General features: G+C 44.9%; 1 protein-coding gene across 1 annotated transcript in view; it reads left to right on the top strand.

Annotated features, from left to right (window-relative positions):
• The window catches only part of LOC142243222 (dynein axonemal heavy chain 5-like), a 638,472-nt gene that overhangs the window by 475,566 nt on the left and 137,111 nt on the right, over positions 1-25,795 (top strand). Inside the window, exons 63-65 of the mRNA XM_075314893.1 lie at positions 8,689-8,883; positions 10,250-10,405; positions 10,750-10,932. Of these exons, the coding sequence (XP_075171008.1) occupies positions 8,689-8,883; positions 10,250-10,405; positions 10,750-10,932 (534 nt within the window). The remainder of the gene's footprint in view (positions 1-8,688; positions 8,884-10,249; positions 10,406-10,749; positions 10,933-25,795) is intronic.

Below are 25,795 nucleotides of genomic sequence, written 5' to 3'. Positions count from 1 at the left end.
GGAAATTATATATGGCTTTCTAAATATTTTAAAAACATAAATTAGTAAATTGGAATGTGCATTTGCATTGAACCCCTTCAACTCAATACTTTTCTGGACCACCATTCACGGCAATTATGGCTGCAAGCCTTTTGGGGTATATCTGTCTTTACCAGCTTTGCATGTCTTGAAGCTGAAATTTTTATCAATTCTTTGCAAAATAGTTCTATCTCAGTAATATTGGATGAAGAGCATCTGTGAACAGCAATATTCGAGTCTTGCCACAGATTCTCAATGGGATTAAGGCCTGGACATTGACTGGGTCATTCAAACACATGAATATGCTTTGATCTAAACCAGGGGTGGGCAAATTTCAGCCTATATGCCATTTTCAGCCCACATGCTATATTTGGCCCTCTGGCTGTCTCTGTTCGCAGGCTGGACTGGAACATCTAGAGGGCTCAGAACAGTAGACAGCAGATCGCACCATGCTTTCCACCGCTGCTGCCCAGTGCCACCACTATCTGCATCCTGATATAATAATGCAGGTAGGGCCAAGGGCCCCTTCTTCCACCATTCAGCATGTGAGTCAGCTGTGCGGTGGGTCAATGCAGCAGAGAAGCGAGGTGAGTATGTGGTGGGGTTTTTTCCCATGTTTATGATCGCATACTTTATATAGGAGGCTATATAGGGATCATGTATATAGGAGGCTATGTGGGGGCTCATGAATATAAGAGGCTATGTGGAGCTCATACATGAGTAGCAACATAGCCTCCTATATACATGAGCCCCACATAGCCTCCTATATACATATGTGAGGCTAGTTGATTCTGCTCATTAATAAATTATACAATTAATATTAATCTAAAATTAATTAATATTGATTTGAATTAAATTCAGCCTATTGGTTTGGCCCTCCACACCAGTCATGGTCTCTCATGTGGCCCCTCAGGAAAATTAATTGCCCACCCCTGATCTAAACCATTGTAGCTCTGCAGTATGTTTGGGTTTTTGTCCTACTGGAAGGTGAACCTACATCCAAGTCTCAAGTCGTTTGCAGCCTCTAATAGGTTTTCCTCCAGGATTGCCCTGTCTTTAGCTCCATCCATCTTCTAGTCAACTTTGACCAGCTTTCCTGTCCCTGCTGAAGAAAATCATCCCCACAGCATGCATGTTTGACAGTGGAGAAGGTCTTCTTCGTTGCATCATATTAAAACTTCAGTAGTCACCATATCACTTTAATTAAAATTGCAGTAAATTTTAATTAGTTTGGTATGGTGAATGCTGAGGTTTTAATATGATGTCATACAAAAGACTGTTTTTTTTATGGCATGGATCTAAATTCTGGAAATTACTATCCTCTTTAGTAACGTCGGTTACCATCCATTTCAATGGTGACGTCACTTTGACATCACTAAGGCTGTGTTTGTGTTAGAGCTTCAAAGGGGTTGAATACAGTAATATAAAAACTCTGTTATACTCATTATTTCAGAGCATTTGGAGGCTTTGCAGTATTGTGATTTGTAGCAAATTTGATTTTCTACAACTCAAATTTTTGGGAAAAATTTGACAAACCTGGTGAATTCAAATTTCAAAAAACTTTAAAATAAATAAATAAAATATCATTTTATATATATATATATATATATATATATATATATATATATATATATATATATATATATATATATATATATATGCCTGTAGGTATATTTCTAAAGGTGTCTATATACTTCAAGGAGCCTACTACAAATAGTTGAAAAGCCCTGAAGAAACTGAAATTGTTGGTTGATATTTCTGGTTTCTCCTGTAGAGCATAGAGAGAGAAAACATACTAAAATGTATTAGACAAAATTTGGTGGAACCTTGCATTTTCGGCAGGAAGGGTTGATGATCTATGATTGAATGTCGATGAAGGTGGAAGACATTGTGTATTTTGTGGTGTCTGTCCAAGCTTGAATGTTTATTTCAATTGTAGATATTTGCAAGGAGAGAGGAGCAGGAGCTGTAACTGTCGGCATACTTATAGTTTGCTTGCATGATCACCTTAAGCGATATCTGAGGAGAATAACTTTTAAGTGACTAGTGTAGGGATGATCGAATACCAAAATATTCGACTTCACGAATATCCAACAAATACGCCGTCACTATTCGTGAATATTCGACTCCCAATGTAAGTCTATGGGAAACCCGAATAATTTCACGTTTGACCTAACGGCGAGCTGTGGTGACTGAGGTAAAAATTGGTAGGATTTGCAACAGTGCATAACATGTCAAGGAGTTGAAAAAAATTCTAATTCCGCAGGGGGCTATGTGTAACACACCGTGGAACACAGCATCAATAAAGAACACAAATAGAGACTGCCTGACCAATTGTTATAGACAGTATAGCCTCGACAGTGGTTGTGCCAGTGCATAATGTACAAAGGCTTGAAAAATATTGCCCTGGGTGATTGGGCCGAACAATTAAATCGCAGCAGCATAACAAGTTAATTAGTCATGCCGTGTCATTAGATAATAGAAGACAAAAAAGTCTTGAATGAGAAACAATGGAACTTATTTGAACTAAAGAAATACAAATTTTGGGGCTACAGTTATTATTGGGTTTTGTTAACAGGCAGCCTGAGATACTCTGGGACAATCCATCTATGGTTCATTTTGATCATCGTCAAACTGTCTGCACTTTCCGTGGATAATCATGTGCAAGTATCTGTTATTATTGGCCCCGCTGAGCTGAAAACACGCTCAGACAACACACTCGCAGCAGGGCAAGCTAGCACTTCCAATGCGTATAACTCGAGGTCTGGCCAAGTGTTGAGCTTGGAAACCCAATAGTTAAAGGAAACTGTAGACTCTGAAAGCACACTGATATGGTCACCTACATAGTCCCTGACCATCTTACTTAAGTGTTCCCTCCATGTCATAGTTCCCCCAACTGGTATCTGATTCAAAGTCGTCGGTTTGTGGAAAATAGACCAGTTTTGGCACATTAGTCCCCCGCCTGTGTTGCTCCCACTATGCGTAGCCCCCTCTTGTAATCCTGTTGCATGTGATGACACGCTACCTCTGACGCCAGCATTATCTGAGGGTAATCGTTTCATCATCTGGTCCACTACAGCTCTCTTGAATGTTTCCGTAGTACAATCCTTATTTTCCTACACAAGTAGCGAAGCAAATTTGTCTTTGTAGCGTTGGTCAAGGAAGGTACATAACCAGTATTTGTTGTCTGCCAAAATGTAGACTAGCCGACAGTCATGAGAAAGGCAGTATGACATGAACTGTACCATGTGTGCCACACTCTGAACTGGAAACCTTTGTGTGTCACTGCTAAGAATACATTCTGTTACCCTTAACCTCCTCTCCTCCTCAGTCTGTTTCTCCTCCTCAGGCCATCCATGCTGGACAGCCCTGAAGCTTGGGTTGTCAATCCCTTGGTTACCAACTTCAAGCCATTCCTGTTCTTCATCATCCTCCTCATCCTCATCCTCATGATGCTGACCAAAGGTGGCCTGAGCCTGTTGGCCGAGGTTCTGCGGATTACTAGCAACCATTGTGAAGTCTGGATCCACAGACACCTCGAGTGCATTAATACTTTGGTCAGTCAGACCATCCAGAGAGCATTTTAATAAACAAATCAGCGGAATGGTAATGCCGATAAGAGAATGATCACTGCTCACAATGTTGGTACAGTAATCAAAATTCTCTAGGACCTGACAAATGTCTGCAATCCACACTCACTCTGCAGTACTTATGTCTGGCAGCTGCGTCTGACGGGCATGTTTCTGCTGGAATTGGTACTGCCCTCTGCTGCTCATGGATCCTGGCCAACATATAATATGTGACCTCCCTAGCAGATGGAATTCAACCTATTAGTCTGTGGAGAGGCAAGTGTAAGCACTGCTGCAGCACTGCCAGGCCAAAAGAGGGAGATGATTTGCAGAAATGGGCGCGAATATGTCGTACCTTGGTAAGTAGGTTTGTATCTCAGGGTATTTTTTGAGAAAGTGCTGAACTACTAAATTTGCAACATGGGCCATACAAGGAACGTTTAAAGCTTGGAAAGCTTGTAAAGGCGACACCAGATTACAACCATTATCGCACACTACCATCCCTGTTCGGAGGTCCAATGGTGCAAGCCACTCATCTGTCTGTTCAGTTATTGCTTTCAAAAGCTCAGGTGCTGTGTGCGTTTTGTCACTGATACAGATGAGCTTCAGTAGAGCATGTTGCCGCTTAGCCAAGGCAGTGCTGCAGAGATCCCAGCTCGGGAATGATGTCGACAGTTGGACGCTGGCGGATGTTGAGGAGGATGCACAGGATCCAGATGAAGAGTAGGAGGAGGGAGTTGTTGCTGTGTAGGAGGCAACTGAAATGGTGATTGAAGTGGGGTCTGCTATTCTGGGTGTGGGAATTATATGGGATGTTGCCGGTTCAGACTCTGTACCAGCTGCCACCAGGTTCACCCAGTGTGCCATCAGTGAGATGTAGCGTCCCTGTCCACTTCTGCTTGTCTACGTGTCTGTGGTTAAGTGGACCTTCCCTGTTATGGCGTTAGTGAGAGCCCGTTTGATGTTTACGGACACGTGTTTGCGGAGTGCGGTGATGGCACGACAAGCAAAATAGTGGCTGCTAGGAACAGAGTACCGATGTTCTGCCACTGCCAAAAGGTCACAGAAAGCCTCTGTTCCCACAAGCCGATACGGCAACATCTCAAGGGCTATCAATCGTGCAATGTGTGCAGTTATGTTTTGTGCCCTTGGGTGCGTAATGGGGTATTTTCGCTTCTTTTCGAAGGTCTGTGGTATGAACAACTGAACGGAACGCTGGGACACCAAAACGGATGTGGTCAATGATGATTGAGTTTGGCCAATATCAGGTTGGTAGAAGGAGGCATCAGCGCCACTTTCTTGCACACGAGTTTGGGAAGCAGGCATCCCAGGGGAAGTGGCAGTGTTTTGAGTCTGGAAATCGTGTTTTTTACCTAGGGCTTTCAACCACCTAGTGGTGTGCTTGGCTAACATATGGTTTCTCATGCTGGAGGTGCCCAAGCTGGAAGTATTTCTGCCTCTGCCAAGCTTGGTCTGACAGATTTGACAAATGGCAACCTTTTGGTCCGAAGTACTCTTGGAAAAAAACTCCCACACAATCGCAGCATGGACACTTGGACTTTGAGATGACATAGGTGGTGGTGTCATGTGCACAGTTGGTTGACTTCTGGCAGTGGTCGAAACCCTATGTCTTACAGACTTTTTGCGGACTATGGGTACATGCTCCTCTGCGCTGCTGCTCTCGCAATCAATGCCACCCGTCCATGTGGGTTCAATCACCTCATCATCGACCAGGTCGTCTCCACATTCCTGAAGGTCAACATCTTTGGTAATGGAGGTTTCAGGCTGACTGAGGGCAACTCTGTCTCATCATCCTCAAACACTTCCACCTGTTTGCCCAGCATGTCATGGTTAAGAACATGACTTTCTTCTGGCCTTGGGTGCTTAAAGATCTGTGCATCACTGCACACCACGACCTCATGTGTGTTGGTGGTGTGACGCGGTAAGAGGCAACAAAGGTCAAAGGGTCCCGTAAACAGGTCCTCAGAATAACCTGCTTTGGTGTTATATGTTTCCTTAGAATACTGATGTTGTGAGGAAGGAGGACCAGGCTGAGGATTCGATGGCCCAGCCTCTGGGCTACTCAAGTCTGTCTGTGTGGACTCTTGGGATTTGCTACTCGACAAGTAACTGGAGGCATTTTCTGCTAGCCAACTCGTTACCTGCTCACACTGTTTAGGATACAAGAGTGGTTTCTTACATGGAACAGAAAATTGGGATAGGAAGGCAGAGGTAGATAAAGTAGGAACCTTTTTCTTTGGCTTGGTCACACTGCTTGGGTGACTACCACTGTCACTACCACCTCATCCACGGCCTTTACCACCTTTTTTTTCCATTTTTTTGGGTTTGATTATTTGAAGGTTAACACTGTGACATTACCATTTGGCTTCAGGCAGAACTACAGGCCGTGACAGCAATTTTTTTACACTTACATTAGGGTTTTTTTTTAGCAGTGGGTACTATGGAGTTTATGTACGCTATGAAGCCAACACAAGGACACAACTGTGGTGGTATGAATTGAGATGGTGGCTGACAGGCACTACACTACACCTGAACCCGTTGTTTTGGAAATTTTGGGACTTTTTTTTAGGAATTTGCAATACTTATCCCTAGTAGAAGAGAGACAAGGGATATAGTAGTGCTGAGATTGTTGATTAATTAGTAGCAGATGTAAGGACAGCTTTAAATCTCTCCCTGCCTCTGAAAAAACTCTCCCTATATCAGACACTGCACTAACATACCGTATGCAGCACTAATAAGATGATTTTTTTATTTTTTTTTTAAAGATGGATCGCATTCACCTAACAAAGCACTCGACGAACACTGGCCCTATAGTGGGTCCGCATTCATTGTTTTGCAGCCTGGCGATTTATGGAGCTGCTAGCAGTAACTGACTACTGGCTTCAGACCTTAGAAGGACTATTTATTAGTTGAATCTACGAACGCTCTCCCGCACACAATACAGTCTATACACCGTCAGCTCCCTATGACTGCGTGTTCACAAAATGGCTGCTGCCTTATATGGCCCCTATGACGCTGTGCAGCCAAGCCAATCACAGTAACACCACAACAAAGATGGCTGCAGCGTTACTGTGAGAGCAAGCAACATCAGATGTGTTCATTGCCTGGAAAACAGGCGCCAGGAAGTCAAAAATGAAAATGAAAGTATTGAAGCGGATGCTGTTTTATTCATCGGATACCGAATGGTGCGAATAGCCTGTTATCCGTCGGATACCGAATAGTGGCGAATACATTCGTACATTCCTAGTTACTAGTAAGGCGACTAACTGTGGATGAGGCTGCCATAACTTATTACATGAACAATTTACCATTGTTTATGCTTTTTCATGTGATGCTGTCTAAAGTATCATTCTGTGAAGTATAAGTAAATTAAGGTCCCGAAGCACTGGAAAATCAATGTCTTTATCCTTATATTCCTACTACACTACATGTCAATATGTCAATAGTTCTAGAAGTTGGCAGTAGGAGTGTACTGCAGTTCATTCTCTCACTTGATAAGTGTCTATTCTGCTTCACTCTTTCTCTTCAGACAGTTGAATAAATAAATCAGAGTCTCGTATGTATAAAGTGGATTATTCAGAATTCTCCAACAAGCCTAAACATCCCCAATCTTCTTTTGTTGTCATTTTAGATAGCAGGAAAGTGATTGAAAGTGTCAAGCCTCTGTTGTCACTTTTGGTTTTGTCTAAGAGCATGCCATTTTAATTAATTTTCTCTGTCAGTTCTATATTTCTTGGTTGCAAAAGCATAGAGTAGCTGTCATGGTTCAAAGACTCAAATAAATGACATTTGAGTTTTATGGACCAAAAAAATGACATTGTAATGGAAAAGTTCTGACTTGTAAGATTGAGTTCTTGTTGAAGAATTTTCGTCCAGTACCTCACAAAGTGCCATAAAGCTGTCAGGCTTTCAGTGACACCTTAAAAAATAAAGGAACAACAAGGATATTACTTTTTACACCTGTTTTAACAGCAGTGATCGACAACTCCTGCATTATGACTGCAGTATGTGATGGCACCTATGTGCCCACCCTCTACCTTCACGAGAAGTAGACAGGATTTCTTATTTAACCTTTCCAGCTACTACTGAAAATATTGAAATCCTTATTTGTCCTCTCTTGATATCTTTTTAAAAATCCTTCTGTTAGCCACCCACAAAACAATTTTTCGCATGATACAACAAGAGAATGATTATTGTTCACAATAATTCATATGTTATAAACAGAAGCACAATAGTGGGAATAATTCAAGTCTATTGAGTCTGAAAAGTCTTAAAGAAAGCAACATTGTTCATTTTGCTAAATTTATTGGAGTCAGAGGCTTAGCTTGGGCAGACTTTACCAAAATTATTTAAGAACATTTTAAATATCCGACACCCTTGGTGCATACTACACTAATGATTTTTTTCAGTAGTCCTAGTCTCATCTTTATATAAAGTGAATTATTTGCTGGCAATTTACATCCTTTTGCAGTAAAATAGAAGGTTTTTGGAAAATAAAATGAAATAAAACAAATATATATAATATATACTATATATGCTGTGTATATATTTGAATATATATTACATATGATATGAAAAAGTAATAGGACAATCCTTAGATTAGAGGTCCCCATTGTTTCTGACCTTAGGAGGTACATTCAGGTCAGAAAGTGTCGCAAGCCCCATTCAGCTCTGAGAGGGGGTTGCAAGCCACATTTGGCTCTGAAGGAGTGGCGAGTCATATTTAGCTCCCAGCTCTCACAGTGGTGACAACCAGATCCCCCAGTACCAGTATAATGACAGCCAAAGCTTTTCCATAGGAATCATTACACCAAGGCAGTATACCAAGAGCCAGGGGTTCCTATCTTACCTCCATTCAGATGTCCTCTTTTATGTGAGGCTACTTACAAAGGTCACCTGGCAGACAGCTGTGAGCCACAAATCACAGACACGCGAGTTACATGTAGTTCCCGGAGCCACAAGTTGTGGATCCCTGCCTTAGACTGACCTCCCCATTATTTTTAGACCAACTTCTCATGTTGATAAAATTTGACTTCTTTTCACATGTAAACTTCTTTATTACATCAAGCTTTCTCTTTAGGACCTGAATCTCATCTCTATGCTGGTGGACAATGCTACGATTGGTGAATGGAACCTTCAGGGGCTTCCCAGTGATGACCTCTCTATTCAGAATGGAATCATTGTTACCAAAGCATCTCGCTTCCCCCTTCTTATAGACCCACAAGGTCAGGGGAAAATCTGGATTAAGAATAAGGAGAAGAACAATGAATTACAGGTAAGATTCGGACAACTTTTTTTTCCACTCATGTTTTGCATTACTTCTTCCTTCCAATTTTACACTTTATTGACATATACCAATTGCATATGGCTCTGCATGCTCAAAAAGAAGCATAGCTTGGACCCACTACGACCGAGCTTGTCCATCCAAATTTCATTTATAGCACTGGTATCCCCTTCTGTGGCTGAGGGGCTGTAGGATACCCTGAGATGCCAGGGCTTACAGGACTTGTTACAAGATGAAAAGTGGCTAGTTTTTGCTTTATATTATTAAAACTTGTTATCCTGTATTTGCCATATTTTTTTTTTTGCATTTGCTCTATGGTTCCAGAGATATTGCACTTTTTATTTAGTGCTAATTTTTGTGGTCTCTACCAAGAAGGGGTGGCTCACAGGATTCTCTGGGGCATGTCTTTAGGTTCCTCTGCATTATTACCCTGTAAGTAACACCCCCTTGAGTAAAATAGCACATATCTTTGGAAATACATAGGGTATTAAGGAAAAAAAAAACCAAAAAAAGCAGAATACTCAAGCGAGCATCAGAAATAAAATAAGTTCAAAAACTGTTCACTTTGACCTGGTGACAGGTCCTCTTTAAGTGAAACTACAACCTTGCATCCTGTATGATATTGCTCTGTTGAATATTGTAGATTAAAGCTATTGTTTTAGTTCTGAAAAGAAATTAATGGTAAAGGCATTCCTTTTAATGTGCATCCTATTATAATTTAGTTTGATCCGCATTGTCAGTGGCTTTATGATGATAATAACCAACCTTCCCTCTTTCCTGTGCGTCTCCGTTTCACTTAACAAAGTTGTGCCTGCAGCTTGGTAATTAACACTGAATTCTGATGGCCCATATGTTGTTAATAAATCTATTGGGAAGCCATAAACATGAAATCCCAATTATAATTTTATTTATCTTATTCTTTGTTACAGAACATAAAACCCAGCCACATGCTGTAAAGTACTAGGTATAGTTCTGAATATCAGATTAGGCTTGGCAACTGCTACTGGATTTTTTTCATTTTTTTTTAACACAACTCATTTTAACCTGCACTTTCTCTATTATTATTACATTTATATCACATTATCCTAGTATAATTTCTTATGGTGACTCCATTAACTGTGTCAGAGGTCAATGCTGCTATTATACTGTAGAACATTGTAGAAGACATATATTGTAATACACAAATCTATTCAAAGGTAATGTATAATTATATTAAGGTAAAAATATAGTTTTCACAGACAACCTTGTCTAGTAAATATGAAGAAGCTAATTAACCTAATACACTCTATGAAAAATAGTGGTTGTAAAGGATATGCAAAAGGCTATTTGATTTTTTCTATATGTTCTCTAATCACAGGTGACGTCATTGAATCACAAATATTTTAGGACCCACTTGGAGGACAGCCTTTCTCTAGGAAGACCACTCATGATAGAAGATGTTGGAGAAGAACTTGATCCAGCACTTGATAATGTTCTGGAGAAAAACTTCATCAAGTCTGGCTCTACATTCAAAGTAAGATGATTAGAAGTAATTCTATTGAGAAATCTGCCTTTTTCAATTAATTAGTTAAAGACCGATATGGCCCTGCTTTGTTTACATCTATGGTCAGATATGCAACACAACGGACCCCAACAGTGCCCAGCCCTCCTCTCTGACTTATTGTTGGACGGAGACCACTTTCTGCCATGTGTGACCGAGGCTTTGAATGGAGCCTCTGACACCGATGTGAATTCAGCCTCGCTGAGCTCCAACAATGCATTCCTAGACTTTTCAAGGTGTAAATCACCCAAAAAATGTTTTTAGATGCTGAATAGAGGGGTAAACTGGTAAATTTGAATTGTCTTGATTTCATGTAGGTAAAAGTTGGTGATAAAGAAGTTGATGTTATGAAAGGATTTACTCTTTATATTACAACTAAACTGGCGAACCCGGCCTATACTCCTGAAATCAGTGCAAAGACAGCAGTCATTGACTTTACTGTTACCATGAAGGGTTTAGAAGATCAGCTCCTTGGGCGTGTGATTCTGACTGAAAAGCAGGTAAATTGTTAAACCTAGGTGATCTAGAAGTATATTTTATTATGTATTGTTTCTTAACATACCTGTACATGTCCAAAATCTTTCAGTCATCAACCTTTGTCCCTTACAAACTATTTATTAGCGAAAAGATGTAAAAAAAAAACCCCCAAAAAACAACCCACAAGACATTTTTCTTTCTTCATGCCTTTCTTGTGGCACCACTACTTTGTGACTCCAAATGTATAACAGTAATGTACTTAAATTATGTATTAAATCCTTTTATAATTTGTTGAACTCTGAAAAATAATTGGTAGAGGACTCATAAAAGACTTCCTCTAATCATGTCACATAAAATCATTTTATACAATAAATGGATTGACCGCAAAAAGGTAATGACTATAAAAATATCAGCTATCTACCATCAAATTGAAATCTATTGAAAGAAAAGAAAATATTAAATTAACTGTAAAGTTTGAGGCATTTTTGTATTAACATTAATTTATTCATCACTGAAAAAAACATACTACATGGCCAAAATGTATGTTGATATAGTACTCCCGATGGAGAGAGTGGTACTGAAAACCTCAACAATTTTTGATTTAGAACAGTGTTACATTTATACACTCAGGGTCTGCTCCAGGTTTTTGTGGGCCCCGGGCGAAAGAGTCTCAGTGGGCCCCATGCACATGCAGAAACACACATACACAGATACGTAGACATACAGGCATACGTATATATACATAATTAAAGACAAATTCACAAAAAAATGCATATAAACAGACTTAAATCTATACACAGTCATATACACTGACATACAAACACAATACATACACACACAGACATATTAGAGATATTATTATGGGGAAGCCAGCAGCAGCCTCACTCACCTCCCCCGCTTGTTTCCCATCCCGCTCTTCCCAGGCATGTGGCTGCACTGCTCTTATTAGTGGCCACACCAAAAAAAAACAGAAAGAGGCGATCAACGGTTCAACATTTTTTTATTAATATTAATATTGAAATTTGGAACATGTGGACAAGTGATGGGATGGAAAGAACGGTATACATCACCGCAACCAGTGTAGGTATTGATCATAATGTGCCAATTATATACTAGATTAATGATATAAAGTCGCATCCAAGAAGGGCAAGTGTCCCACAAATAGAGAAGAAAACCACACCAAGATGATATATCAAGACAATTCTTGATAAAAGGATATAATATACAATGAAGAAGTATATATATAAATGGAGACAAAAAAAGTGGTATCTAACTTCTCAATGTGGGAAAGACTCTTTGATCATTGTATAATCCATGTCATATAGAGTACACCATACTAATACACATCTCTGTGTTTACACACCTCACAGAAAAAATATGTAAGCATGCGTCCGCGTACACATATATTCCGTGCTGATAGTGAGGGTCAACACCGCAGAAAAAAGACACAGAGGCCACAACACAAGGAGAAAGCAATGAATCCAGTGCAGATAACCATATACACATATACAGTTAGGTCCAGAAATATTTGGACAGTGACACAATTTTCGCGAGTTGGGCTCTGCATGCCACCACATTGGATTTGAAATGAAACCTCTACAACAGAATTCAAGTGCAGATTGTAACGTTTAATTTGAAGGTTTGAACAAAAATATCTGATAGAAATTGTAGGAATTGTACACATTTCTTTACAAACACTCCACATTTTAGGAGGTCAAAAGTAATTGGACAAATAAACCAAACCCAAACAAAATATTTTTATTTTCAATATTTTGTTGCGAATCCTTTGGAGGCAATCACTGCCTTAAGTCTGGAACCCTTGGACATCACCAAACGCTGGGTTTCCTCCTTCTTAATGCTTTGCCAGGCCTTTACAGCCGCAGCCTTCAGGTCTTGCTTGTTTGTGGGTCTTTCCGTCTTAAGTCTGGATTTGAGCAAGTGAAATGCATGCTCAATTGGGTTAAGATCTGGTGATTGACTTGGCCATTGCAGAATGTTCCACTTTTTTGCACTCATGAACTCCTGGGTAGCTTTGGCTGTATGCTTGGGGTCATTGTCCATCTGTACTATGAAGCGCCGTCCGATCAACTTTGCGGCATTTGGCTGAATCTGGGCTGAAAGTATATCCCGGTACACTTCAGAATTCATCCGGCTACTCTTGTCTGCTGTTATGTCATCAATAAACACAAGTGACCCAGTGCCATTGAAAGCCATGCATGCCCATGCCATCACGTTGCCTCCACCATGTTTTACAGAGGATGTGGTGTGCCTTGGATCATGTGCCGTTCCCTTTCTTCTCCAAACTTTTTTCTTCCCATCATTCTGGTACAGTTTGATCTTTGTCTCATCTGTCCATAGAATACTTTTCCAGAACTGAGCTGGCTTCATGAGGTGTTTTTCAGCAAATTTAACTCTGGCCTGTCTATTTTTGGAATTGATGAATGGTTTGCATCTAGATGTGAACCCTTTGTATTTACTTTCATGGAGTCTTCTCTTTACTGTTGACTTAGAGACAGATACACCTACTTCACTGAGAGTGTTCTGGACTTCAGTTGATGTTGTGAACGGGTTCTTCTTCACCAAAGAAAGTATGCGGCGATCATCCACCACTGTTGTCATCCGTGGACGCCCAGGCCTTTTTGAGTTCCCAAGCTCACCAGTCAATTCCTTTTTTCTCAGAATGTACCCGACTGTTGATTTTGCTACTCCAAGCATGTCTGCTATCTCTCTGATGGATTTTTTTTTTTTTCAGCCTCAGGATGTTCTGCTTCCCCTCAATTGAGAGTTCCTTAGACCGCATGTTGTCTGGTCACAGCAACAGCTTCCAAATGCAAAACCACACACCTGTAATCAACCCCAGACCTTTTAACTACTTCATTGATTACAGGTTAACGAGGGAGACGCCTTCAGAGTTAATTGCAGCCCTTAGAGTCCCTTGTCCAATTACTTTTGGTCCCTTGAAAAAGAGGAGGCTATGCATTACAGAGCTATGATTCCTAAACCCTTTCTCCGATTTGGATGTGAAAACTCTCATATTGCAGCTGGGAGTGTGCACTTTCAGCCCATATTATATATATAATTGTATTTCTGAACATGTTTTTTTAAACAGCTAAAATAACAAAACTTGTCTCACTGTCCAAATATTTCTGGACCTAACTGTATACACACACTTTCTCATACTGTGGCCAGTGTGTATTTCATATGGCGGCAGTGAAAAACACCACAGACACTAAAAGTCAGCTCTGCTGCAGAAACCACAGCACACAGACCCTACATATAATTAGTGTGAGATTAGATAAATTATTCATGTACATAGAAATACTCTCACACTAAGGTCAATGTGTATGATAATAACAGTGGCAAAAGCAGCAGCACGGAGACACCTCACAGAAAAACATGTAAACATGCGTCTGCACTGTGAGGCAGTGACAGGGGTAATATTTGAAGACCGCTATGTGTCCCCCAGAATGTGTCTGGAAACCCTCTGAGTTTGCTATAGCTATTACTGGGAGTATAGCACAAAGGGTAACAGGGAGACAGATCCCTCCTCCCAGTCCAGGTTTTGTAGCAATCCTCATGTCCGGCATTTTCGTTTAAATCATGCAGAGCACAGCAGGGTGTGTCTCAGTTGAGAGCCAGGCTTGGTGAAGCTAACACATGCCGTGTGAGCTGGGCTGGCTCTGTGTGGAGTGAACACAGGCCAAGAGTGTGAGCCTAGGAGAACCTTACACAGATCCCTGCGGTTAACGGGGTCCTAAGGTAACAAGACTGTTTGATGCAAAGAATTTGTCTATATGCACCGGCTGTGATCCGGAAGAGACTTTGACAGTGGGAAATTGGATCTATTTATGCTGCAACAATAAATAGACTGTTGGTGTGAACACGCTGCTGCCTCACTGCCTCACGTTTTTGCCCAAACAACGCTGCTACCTCACATTATGGTGGAGAATGCGGGCATGGCAGCCTGGTTGCTAAGGGCAATGGCCTAAGAGGTACTTACCCGGAAAAAAAAAAAAAAAAATTTCTACTGACTGTTTGCGGTGGATCGGCGGGTCCACGAAGCCTGCAGGCGTTGCAGCCTGGTTGCTAGGGGCAACAACCCAGTTTTCACATGCTTATGATCAAGCCTGCAAAGTTACAGTTTAACTCAGCAGCCACTATGGAGGATCTTGTAAAGCAGCTGGCCCAGTCTACTGCTCAACTACAGCAGGCTTTTGCACAAACCAGTGCACAACAGCAACAGGCTAATGCTCAGCAGCAACAGGCTAATGCTCAGCAGCAACAAGCCAATGTCCAGCTCCAGCGGGCGTTATCTCAGCAACAGGAGACAAACAGCTTGTTGATTATACAGCTTTCTGCTCTGCGAGAAGCGCTCCCAGCGGTAACTCCAGGTCATCCAGTCCTTCCTGCGGCCCAGGACAGAGTAAGGGTGGCACTTACGAAGATGAGTGCAGAGGATGACCCAGAAGCCTTTCTCTCCATGTTTGAGAGGACCGCTGAGCGAGAGAAATTGTCTACCGACCGTTGGACTGATGTCGTGGCCCCGTTCTTGGTAGGTGAACCCCAAAAAGCCTACCTGGATCTCAGCACGGAGGATGCCAAGGACTATGGCATACTGAAAGGTGAGATCCTTGCACGAATGGGGGTTAACACTTATCTCCGGGCCCAGCGAGTGAATCAGTGGTCCTTTGTGGAGGGAAAACCTGCACGCTCACAGGCCCATGTCTTACTGGACCTTGTAAAAAAATGGCTGCAGCCGGAGACCTTGAACCCCGGACAGATGATTGAGCGGGTGGTGATTGAACGGTTTGTGCGGACTTTGCCTGTGCGGACTTTGCCAGCCCCCATTCAACGGTGGGTGGGACAGGGGGACCCCGGTACCCTAGACCAGCTAGTGAATTTGGTGGAACGCTACACAGCTACCCAGGAGTTGGTCCGGGACTCTGCTTCACGGCGGGCACTCCGTAGGGATACGCCCCCTTCACAGTTGGTAAAAGACTCCCGTCCCCCCTCGTGTGCTGTCCCGTCTTCAGCCCTGGCAGAGAGTAAACCCCAGACTAAGGTTAGCCGGAGTCCCGGTTCCCCAAAGTCAGACACCCGAAACAGGGACACCTCTGCTGTTATGTGTTGGCGGTGCCATCAGCTCGGGCATGTGATGGCACAGTGCCCACTCACATCAGAACCCATGGACTGCCGGTACGCTCGCTGGATATCAATGTATGCCCATACTGTTTGTACCGTAAGCACTGTTACTATGGGGGAGGAGCCCCATCTCTGCAAAGTACGTGTTAATGGCTATACAGCAGTGGCTTTGTTGGACTCAGGAAGTGTAGTGACTCTTGTACATGCCTCCTTGGTCTCCGGGGAAAACCCTACGGGACATAAAGTAGGGGTACTTTGTATTCATGGAGACCTACGTGAATACCCTATGGAAAGGGTCACCATTGCTACCTCGTGTGAAGAGGTTCAACATGAAGTGGGGGTGATGAAAAGACTTCCATATGCTGTTATTTTGGGAAGAGACTTGCCCCTGTTCTGGACATTATGTGGGAGGCGACCTAGCCCTCCGAGGTGTATGATTAAACCAGGCCCTGAGCCAGACGATCCCGACTCAGGGATACCTGCCGTAGGGGTCACCAGTATAGTGACAGAGTGTAACCCTGCCAGGTTCCCCCTAGAGGTAATGGCAGGAGAGGTTGAGCCACCTGAGGCAATCCCGGAGTTGTCTCCAGATAATTTCAGAACCGCACAGCTCCGGGACCCCACATTGGCTCCTGGACGTGGAAATGTACAGGTAATTGATGGGGTACCGCAGCGGCCTGGTGCCAGGCTGGAAACTCCCTACATGGCTCTAAAGCGAGAGTTGCTCTATCGGGTTGATACAATCCGGGGGGAAATAGTGGAACAGTTGGTATTCCCTCAGCCGTACCGCCGTCAGACCTTGGAATTGGCTCATAACCACCTAATGAGTGGGCACCTAGGTGAAGAGAAAACGTGGGAACGCATGTTTCAGCGGTTTTACTGGCCAGGGGTCAGCGCAGAAATCAAGAGGTTCTGTGAGTCCTTCCCAGTTTGTCAGTTGACCGCACCAACGCACCGTTTCCGTAGTCCTCTGATACCTTTACCCATTATAGAGGTGCCTTTTGAGCGGATTGCTATGGATCTGATCGGACCCATTGTAAAATCAGCCCGTGGTCACCAGCACATCCTGGTAGTGATGGATTACGCGACACGTTATGCGGAGGCCATTCCACTACGTCACACCTCGGCGAGGCTTATTGCTCGGGAGTTGTTTGCTATGTTCTGTCGCGTGGGGTTACCCAAAGAAATCCTGACCGATCAGGGCACTCCCTTTATGTCTAAAATTACAAAGGAACTGTGCAAACTCCTCCAGATCAAGCAGCTACGCACGTCAGTGTACCATCCCCAGACTGATGGTCTAGTGGAACGTTTTAATAAAACCCTGAAGGCTATGTTGAAAAAGGTGGTCTCCAAAGAGGGGAAAGATTGGGACATGTTATTGCCCTATTTAATGTTCGCTATCCGCGAGGTCCCACAATCTTCCACCGGGTTCTCGCCATTTGAGTTACTGTATGGCAGACATCCGCGGGGACTGCTGGATATAGTTAAGGAAACTTGGGAACAGGAGCCCACCCCTCACAAAAGCACAGTGGAATACGTTATGGGTATGCAGGATCGTATCACGGCAATAATGCCCATTGTTAAAGAGCATTTGCTGGATGCTCAGGCAGCCCAAAGTACTCAGTATAATAGAAAGGCCTCCATCAGGTCTTTTAAACCGGGAGATCGTGTCTTAGTCCTAATACCTACTGCAGAAAGTAAGTTCTTAGCCAAATGGCAAGGTCCCTATGAGATCCGGGAGAAAGTGGGGGAAGTAAACTATAAGGTGTATCAGCCAGGTAGAAGAAAACCAGAGCAAATCTACCATGTAAACCTGCTGAAGGCGTGGAAAGACAGGGAATGTATGGTGGCTGACGTAACGTTGGACCTAACCTTTTCAGGTGCTTTGACAACAACAAAGGAGGAGTCTCCTGATGATGAATTGGGAGTGAGGATAGGGGATTCTCTCTCAAAACAGCAGAGACAGGAGTCTCGGAGGTTAGTGCAGTGGAATACGAATTGTGTTCTCAAGCCTACCAGGCCGAACAACCGTAATCCACCATGATATTGTCACCGAGCCTCAAGTAAGGGTACGCCTGAGGCCATACCGGGTACCAGAGGCTCGTAGGCAAGCCATTGCAGAGGAGGTAGAAAAGATGCTCCAACTAGGGGTTATTGAAAAATCCACGAGCGAATGGGCCAGTCCCATTGTGCTGATCCCGAAACCAGACGGTTCTTTAAGATTCTGTAATGACTTCCGAAAGTTAAATGAGGTTTCGAAATTTGATATGTATCCCATGCCCAGGGTCGACGAGCTGATAGAGAGACTGGGACGGGCCCAGTACTTCACGACTCTCGATCTCACTAAAGGTTACTGGCAGGTGCCGCTGACAGAGGCGGCAAAAGAAAAGACCGCTTTTGTCACGCCAGGGGGGCTCTATCACTATGTCGTCTTGCCATTTGGTTTACATGGGGCTCCGGCCACGTTTCAGAGACTAATGGACATAGTGTTAGAACCCCATCAACCATATGCCTCCGCATATTTGGATGACATCATCATCTATAGCAGTGACTGGAGCACCCACTTATCTCAGGTACAAGCGGTAGTGGATTCGCTCAGAGCTGCTGGTCTGACGGCGAATCCAAGCAAATGTGCTATGGGTCTCAAAGAAGCCTGTTACTTGGGGTATGTGATAGGCCAAGGGGTTATCAAGCCACAAGTAAACAAAATCGAAGCCATTCAAAACTGGCCTCATCCCCTTACCACAAAACAGGTAAGAGCCTTTCTGGGTATAATGGGGAATTACCGACGATTCATACCCAATTTTGCTGGAAGGTTGGCGCCTTTGACCGATCTCTTAAAAGGGAAGAAGTCGGTCATGGTCCACTGGACTACACAAGCAGAGGAAGCCTTTCAGGCGCTAAAGGTAGTCCTATGTGGTCAGCCTGTCCTTGTCAACCCTGACTTTCAAAGGGAGTTTATAGTACAGGCAGATGCCTTTGAGGTGGGTCTGGGTGCAGTTCTGTCCCAGGAGGTAGATGGAGAAGAGCATCCGGTCACCTATTTGAGTAGAAAACTCACCCCGGCAGAGAAGAACTATAGCATAGTGGAGAAGTAGTGCCTGGCCATAAAATGGGCTCTGGAATCCCTACGCTACTACCTGCTGGGGCGACACTTTCGCCTGGTGACAGACCACTCCCCTTTGGTCTGGATGAGGAATGCTAAGGAGAGAAATGCTAGAGTCACCAGGTGGTTTCTCTCCTTGCAGAACTTTCACTTTTCTGTGGAACATCGGGCTGGTAGGTTGCAGGGCAATGCGGATGCCCTGTCCAGAGGTCCCTGTATGTTGGCAAAAGTTCAACCCCACCCGTTTGAACTGAGGGGGGGGATATGTGAGGCAGTGACAGGGGTAATATTTGAAGACCGCTATGTGTCCCCCAGAATGTGTCTGGAGACCCTCTGAGTTTGCTATAGCTATTACTGGGAGTATAGCACAAAGGGTAACAGGGAGACAGATCCCTCCTCCCAGTCCAGGTTTTGTAGCAATCCTCATATCAGGCATTTTCGTTTAAATCATGCAGAGCACAGCAGGGTGTGTCTCAGTTGAGAGCCAGGCTTGGTGAAGCTAACACATGCCGTGTGAGCTGGGCTGGCTCTGTGTGGAGTGAACACAGGCCAAGAGTGTGAGCCTAGGAGAACCTTACACAGATCCCTGCGGTTAACGGGGTCCTAAGGTAACAAGACTTTTTGATGCAAAGAATTTGTCTATATGCACCGGCTGTGATCCGGAAGAGACTTTGACAGTGGGAAATTGGATCTATTTATGCTGCAACAATAAATAGACTGTTGGTGTGAACACGCTGCTGCCTCACTGCCTCACGTTTTTGCCCAAACAACGCTGCTACCTCACAGCACATACACACATTACTCCCACACAGAGGTCAATGTGTGTTTCACATAGCATAGATACATGAAGAAAACACATAAATATGCATATAGACGTATTGATGGACAATGCTGCAGCGAAAAGACACACACAGGCCGCAATATACAATATAGTGAAGACAATAGATCAAAACATATGTATATATACTCACATACTGCGGCCAATGTGTGCTCCTCACGCAGCAGCAATGACAATCACCAAAAACACAGCATGTATAGGTGTCAGTGTCAATAAAACAGATAAATACCGCAGGGCAATAAAGGCGGCAGCACTGACACACCACACATGTTACTGGCTGGCGACTGGCTGGCGGCTGCCACCATATTAGCACAGTATAATAGAAACATACGATGAGAAAATCCACAATGTGGGACACTCAAACACTACCTGGACCAACCATAGTATGGATGTAACATTACCTAGAATATGCGGTTTGTGGAGGGAATGCGCCCGATGCGCATTTCGGAGTGTACCTTCGTCAGGGAGCGTCGAAGGTACACTCCTTTATTGCCCTGCGGTATTTATCTGTTTTATTGACACTGACACCTATACATGCTGTGTTTTTGGTGATTGTCATTGCTGCTGCGTGAGGAGCACACATTGGCCGCAGTATGTGAGTATATATACATATGTTTTGATCTATTGTCTTCACTATATTGTATATTGCGGCCTGTGTGTGTCTTTTCGCTGCAGCATTGTCCATCAATACGTCTATATGCATATTTATGTGTTTTCCTCATGTATCTATGCTATGTGAAACACACATTGACCTCTGTGTGGGAGTAATGTGTGTATGTGCAGACGCATGTTTACATGTTTTTCTGTGAGGTGTCTCCGTGCTGCTGCTTTTGCCACTGTTATTATCATACACATTGACCTTAGTGTGAGAGTATTTCTATGTACATGAATAATTTATCTAATCTCACACTAATTATATGTAGGGTCTGTGTGCTGTGGTTTCTGCAGCAGAGCTGACTTTTAGTGTCTGTGGTGTTTTTCACTGCCGCCATATGAAATACACACTGGCCACAGTATGAGAAAGTGTGTGTATATATGTGTATATGGTTATCTGCACTGGATTCATTGCTTTCTCCTTGTGTTGTGGCCTCTGTGTCTTTTTTCTGCGGTGTTGACCCTCACTATCAGCACGGAATATATATGTACGCGGACGCATGCTTACATATTTTTTCTGTGAGGTGTGTAAACACAGAGATGTGTATTAGTATGGTGTACTCTATATGACATGGATTATACAATGATCAAAGAGTCTTTCCCACATCGAAAAGTTAGATACCACTTTTTTTGTCTCCATTTATATATATACTTCTTCATTGTATATTATATCCTTTTATCAAGAATTGTCTTGATATATCATCTTGGTGTGGTTTTCTTCTCTATTTGTGGGACACTTGCCCTTCTTGGATGCGACTTTATATCATTAATCTAGTATATAATTGGCACATAATGATCAATACCTACACTGGTTGCGGTGATGTATACCGTTCTTTCCATCCCATCACTTGTCCACATGTTCCAAATTTCAATATGAATATTAATAAAAAAATGTTGAACCGTTGATCGCCTCTTTCTGTTTTTTTTTGTTTGTTCCCTTAGCGATTTGATTCATATATTATAGTTCCTTCTGCGCCATATATGATGAATATGTATGTACATGTGCATTGCTATATATAAATTAAACGATATGCAGATGTTTATGCCATTATCTACTCTTATTAGTGGCCACGCATGATCGCACACAGAGCACACTGACACTGCTGTATAGACATCAGAGGAGGGGCCGGGGGCTACAGTATATAAATGACAGGAAGGGCTGGGGACATAGACATTACTGGGGTCATACATGTTACTGACGTGTATACATATTACTGGGGGGCATAGATGTTACTGGGGTAGCATACAACTCTGGGGGGCATATATATTACTGGCGTGGTGGTATAGAGCCCTGTGGGGCCACACATATGGCTCTGGGATGGCAGCGAATACATCTCTGGGGTGGCAGCGAATAGGGCTCTGGGGTGGCAGCACATATGGCACTGGGGGGCTGCACATATTGCTCTAGGGTATCAGCACATACAGCTCTGAGGTAACAGCACATACAGCTCTGGGGGCAGCAAACTCAGCTCTGGGGTGGCAGCACATACGGATCTGGGGGGCCTCACATATGGCTGTGGGTTGGCAGCGCATATAACTGTGGGGGGGCAGCACATACAGCTACGGGATCCCATAGAGTTTAAGGGGGCACCTACTGCTATGAGAGGGCCCTTACAGCATAGGAGTAGTGGCCCATACAGCTCAGGATTGGTGGCCCATACAGCTCAGGAGTGGTGGCCCATACAGCTCAGGATTGGTGGCCCATACAGCTCAGGAGTGGTGGCCCATACTGCTCAGGAGTGGTGGCCCATACCGCTCAGGAGTGGTGGCCCATACCGCTCAGGAGTGGTGGCCCATACCGCTCAGGAGTGGTGGCCCATACCGCTCAGGAGTGGTGGCCCATACCGCTCAGGAGTGGTGGCCTATACAGCTCAGGAGTGGTGGCCCATACAGCTCAGGAGTGGTGGCCCATACAGCTCAGGATTGGTGGCCCATACAGCTCAGGAGTGGTGGAACATACCGCTCAGGAGTGGTGGCCCATACCGCTCAGGAGTGGTGGCCCATACCGCTCAGGAGTGGTGGCCCATACCGCTCAGGAGTGGTGGCTCATACCGCTCAGGAGTGGTGGCCCATACCGCTCAGGAGTGGTGGCCCATACCGCTCAGGAGTGGTGGCCCATACCGCTCAGGAGTGGTGGCCCATACCGCTCAGGAGTGGTGGTCAATACCGCTCAGGATTGGTGGCCCATACAGCTCAGGAGTGGTGGCCCATACCGCTCAGGAGTGGTGGCCCATACCGCTCAGGAGTGGTGGCCCATACCGCTCAGGAGTGGTGGCCCATACCGCTCAGGAGTGGTGGCCCATACCGCTCAGGAGTGGTGGCCCATACCGCTCAGGAGTGGTGGCCAATACAGCTCGGGGAGTGGAACATACAGATCAGGAGTGGGTGGCATACAGATCATGGGGGGTGCAACATACAGCTCAGGAGGTAGGGACCCTACACAGATCGAGGGGTGGAATATGCAGGTCAGGAGGGGGGGCATATAGATCATGGATGATGTAACATACAGCTCAGGAGGGGGAAACCCCGTACAGATCGGGGGGGTGGGGGTGGATGTCACGGGGTCCTCCTGTAGTGCCCCTGAAGCTATCAGGGAGCTACAAGGTACTGCATCCCCACCAGGATGCAGGGCCAACCCACAGGGACCCAGAAGACCAGTGTCGGTAACAACCAAACACTCCAGTTAATCCTTGTTTTTCCCCAAATTACTCACTAGACTGGTACCAGGCTAGGGTTGGACTAATGGATGGCCACCTAGAGGTGGAGCCAATGCACTCCACTAGACGACCAGCTGGGAGGGGCAGACAGTGGACAGTGAGTCAGTGACAGTGAGAGAGGAAGGACTGCCGAGAGTGAAACAGTGACCTGAGGGCAGGGCTGTATTTTGCCTTCGTGCTGCCCTAGGCACTTTAAGTGGTCGCGCCCCTTAGTGACAACGTAAAACTGAGTTTTCGCACACGACATCTGTTTAAGGCAGATCTACTCTGTAAAACACTTTAAAAAGTATCAATGAGAAACGAAGGGCACTAACCCCCCCCCCAATGGGGATCACCACAGGCACATCAAAGCATAGCATGAGTATAAAATATTCCCACCACACCGTCCCCACTTATATACTGTGACTGTCACACTGCCCCTAATAAACTACACACTGCCCTCCCTTATAAATTATACCCACCACACCTTCCTCGATTATGAAATATGATCTGCACATTGTCCTCACATCATGCTGCCCCCTCCTCACAGTGTCCCATGCATGCTGCTCCCTCCTCACAATGTCCCATGCATGCTGCCCCCTCCTCACAATGTCCCATGCATGCTTCCCCCTCCTCACAATGTCCCATGCATGCTGCCCCCTCCTCACAATGTCCCATGCATGCTGCCCCCTCCTCACAATGTCCCATGCATGCTGCCCCCTCCTCACAATGTCCCATGCATGCTGCCCCCTCCTCACAGTGTCCCATGCATGCTGCTCCCTCCTCACAATGTCCCATGCATGCTGCCCCCTCCTCACAATGTCCCATGCATGCTGCCCCCTCCTCACAATGTCCCATGCATGCTGCCCCCTCCTCACAGTGTCCCATGCATGCTGCCCCCTCCTCACAGTGTCCCATGCATGCTGCCCCCTCCTCACAATGTCTTATGCATGCTGCCCCCTCCTCACAATGTCCCATGCATGCTGCCCCTGACTCGCCCACCCCAGGGCTATGGGACACCCGGTGCCGGGCCGGACTAGTCCGGTGGTAGTCAGTGGTGGCTGGGCCCGGCTCCGTGGCCCTGGTGGGTGTCAGTTGAATATGTGGCGGATGACTTTAAGTTTGTATTCGTGACGCCACCTGTGGTCTGCGGCTATTAAGCCGCCGCTGCTGTGTGAGGCCACCGGGATGATGTTATAGCAGCAATGGTGGTACTGCTCCCCACAGGTGGAGCAATGCCCGGGGCACAGTTGGTGCTTGTGGAAGTCTATGGTGCTGTGTGACTAACACGGTGCAGGGCCGACAAGCAATGAAAGAAACAGGCACAAACAGTAGTCTCTTTACCTTCTCCTCTTTTACTCGGCAGAAACTTAGTCCAGGGAGACCGTCACAGATGGTAAAGATGATCCGGCCGGCCTGGAAGTGCCTGGGGTGATCTTTGGCCAGTTGAGTATGAGGCCTACTCCTTAATCTTTCTCTGCTGTTTTAGGACACTGCACTTTAGGTTTGCAATTGCCCTCTTGCTGCTGGGACTTGTTGTTCGTCCCCTTTTCTGTGTGGTAGACTGCGCAGGCCCTCTCTGGTGCTTCTCTGCTGGAGTCCACACCAGGCCCTTGGGATGCAGTTGTACCTTCAGATTGCTTCTGGGACAGGGGGCTTGCAGCTCTCCTACCCTCCGGATTCAGCTACCAGGGATGGATTTTATGCCCTGGCAACTACAGACTCCGATGTCCGAGTCTCTGCTGTGCCTCTCTGCTCCCCTTGCTTCACTGGGCCAAGCTATCCCAGCTCTAGGCCCCAGTTTCACAAGGCAGCACTACCCTGCGTCTGCTTCCTTCCACTTCTCCCTACAGACTAACCACTACTTCCTCCCTTCAGCCAGACTTAAGGAATCCTCCCTGAAGTTCCAGGTTCAGAGCTCCCTCTGCTGGCCGGAGGGAGAATTGTGTTGAGTGTTAACTTACTGGCCAATAGATCTCCCAATTACCTCCAGGCTCAGCATTAACCCTTTGGGAGGGCAATGCTGTTGTGGCGACCAGGTCCTGGGGCGCCACACTCCCCCTTAGTTAAATTCAGTACTCCCGGACTGTAGAAACAAACATGACATGTTAGAACATTTCATCCCATTATGGGAGGCGCAAATACTTTAACGTTACAAACTTAAACATTACTATAAGAGTCCAGTGTGGCAACCTGCCGGGTGTCCATTACACTGCTCCATGGGGGACCCGCCGCGATCAAACCCCCAACGTAGGCTCTGGGCGTGCGTCAGAGCATTGATGACCCCACTCTATGCACGCCGGACGGGTTTTTCTTCAGGGGTGTCGAGCACACTGGTGCTAACTATGAACAATTTAGGTGTTGGCCACCCATAGTCCAGTGGCCCAATTGTCCATTTTCGCAATCAAAGAAAAGAAAAACATTTTGTACACAACCTTACAGACATTTTG

The sequence above is a fragment of the Anomaloglossus baeobatrachus genome, chromosome 6 (assembly GCF_048569485.1).
Source record: "Anomaloglossus baeobatrachus isolate aAnoBae1 chromosome 6, aAnoBae1.hap1, whole genome shotgun sequence".
Taxonomy (NCBI): Eukaryota; Metazoa; Chordata; class Amphibia; order Anura; family Aromobatidae; genus Anomaloglossus; species Anomaloglossus baeobatrachus.
Note: the sequence above shows the minus strand (reverse complement) of the source record. Positions and strands in the feature narration are given on the sequence as shown.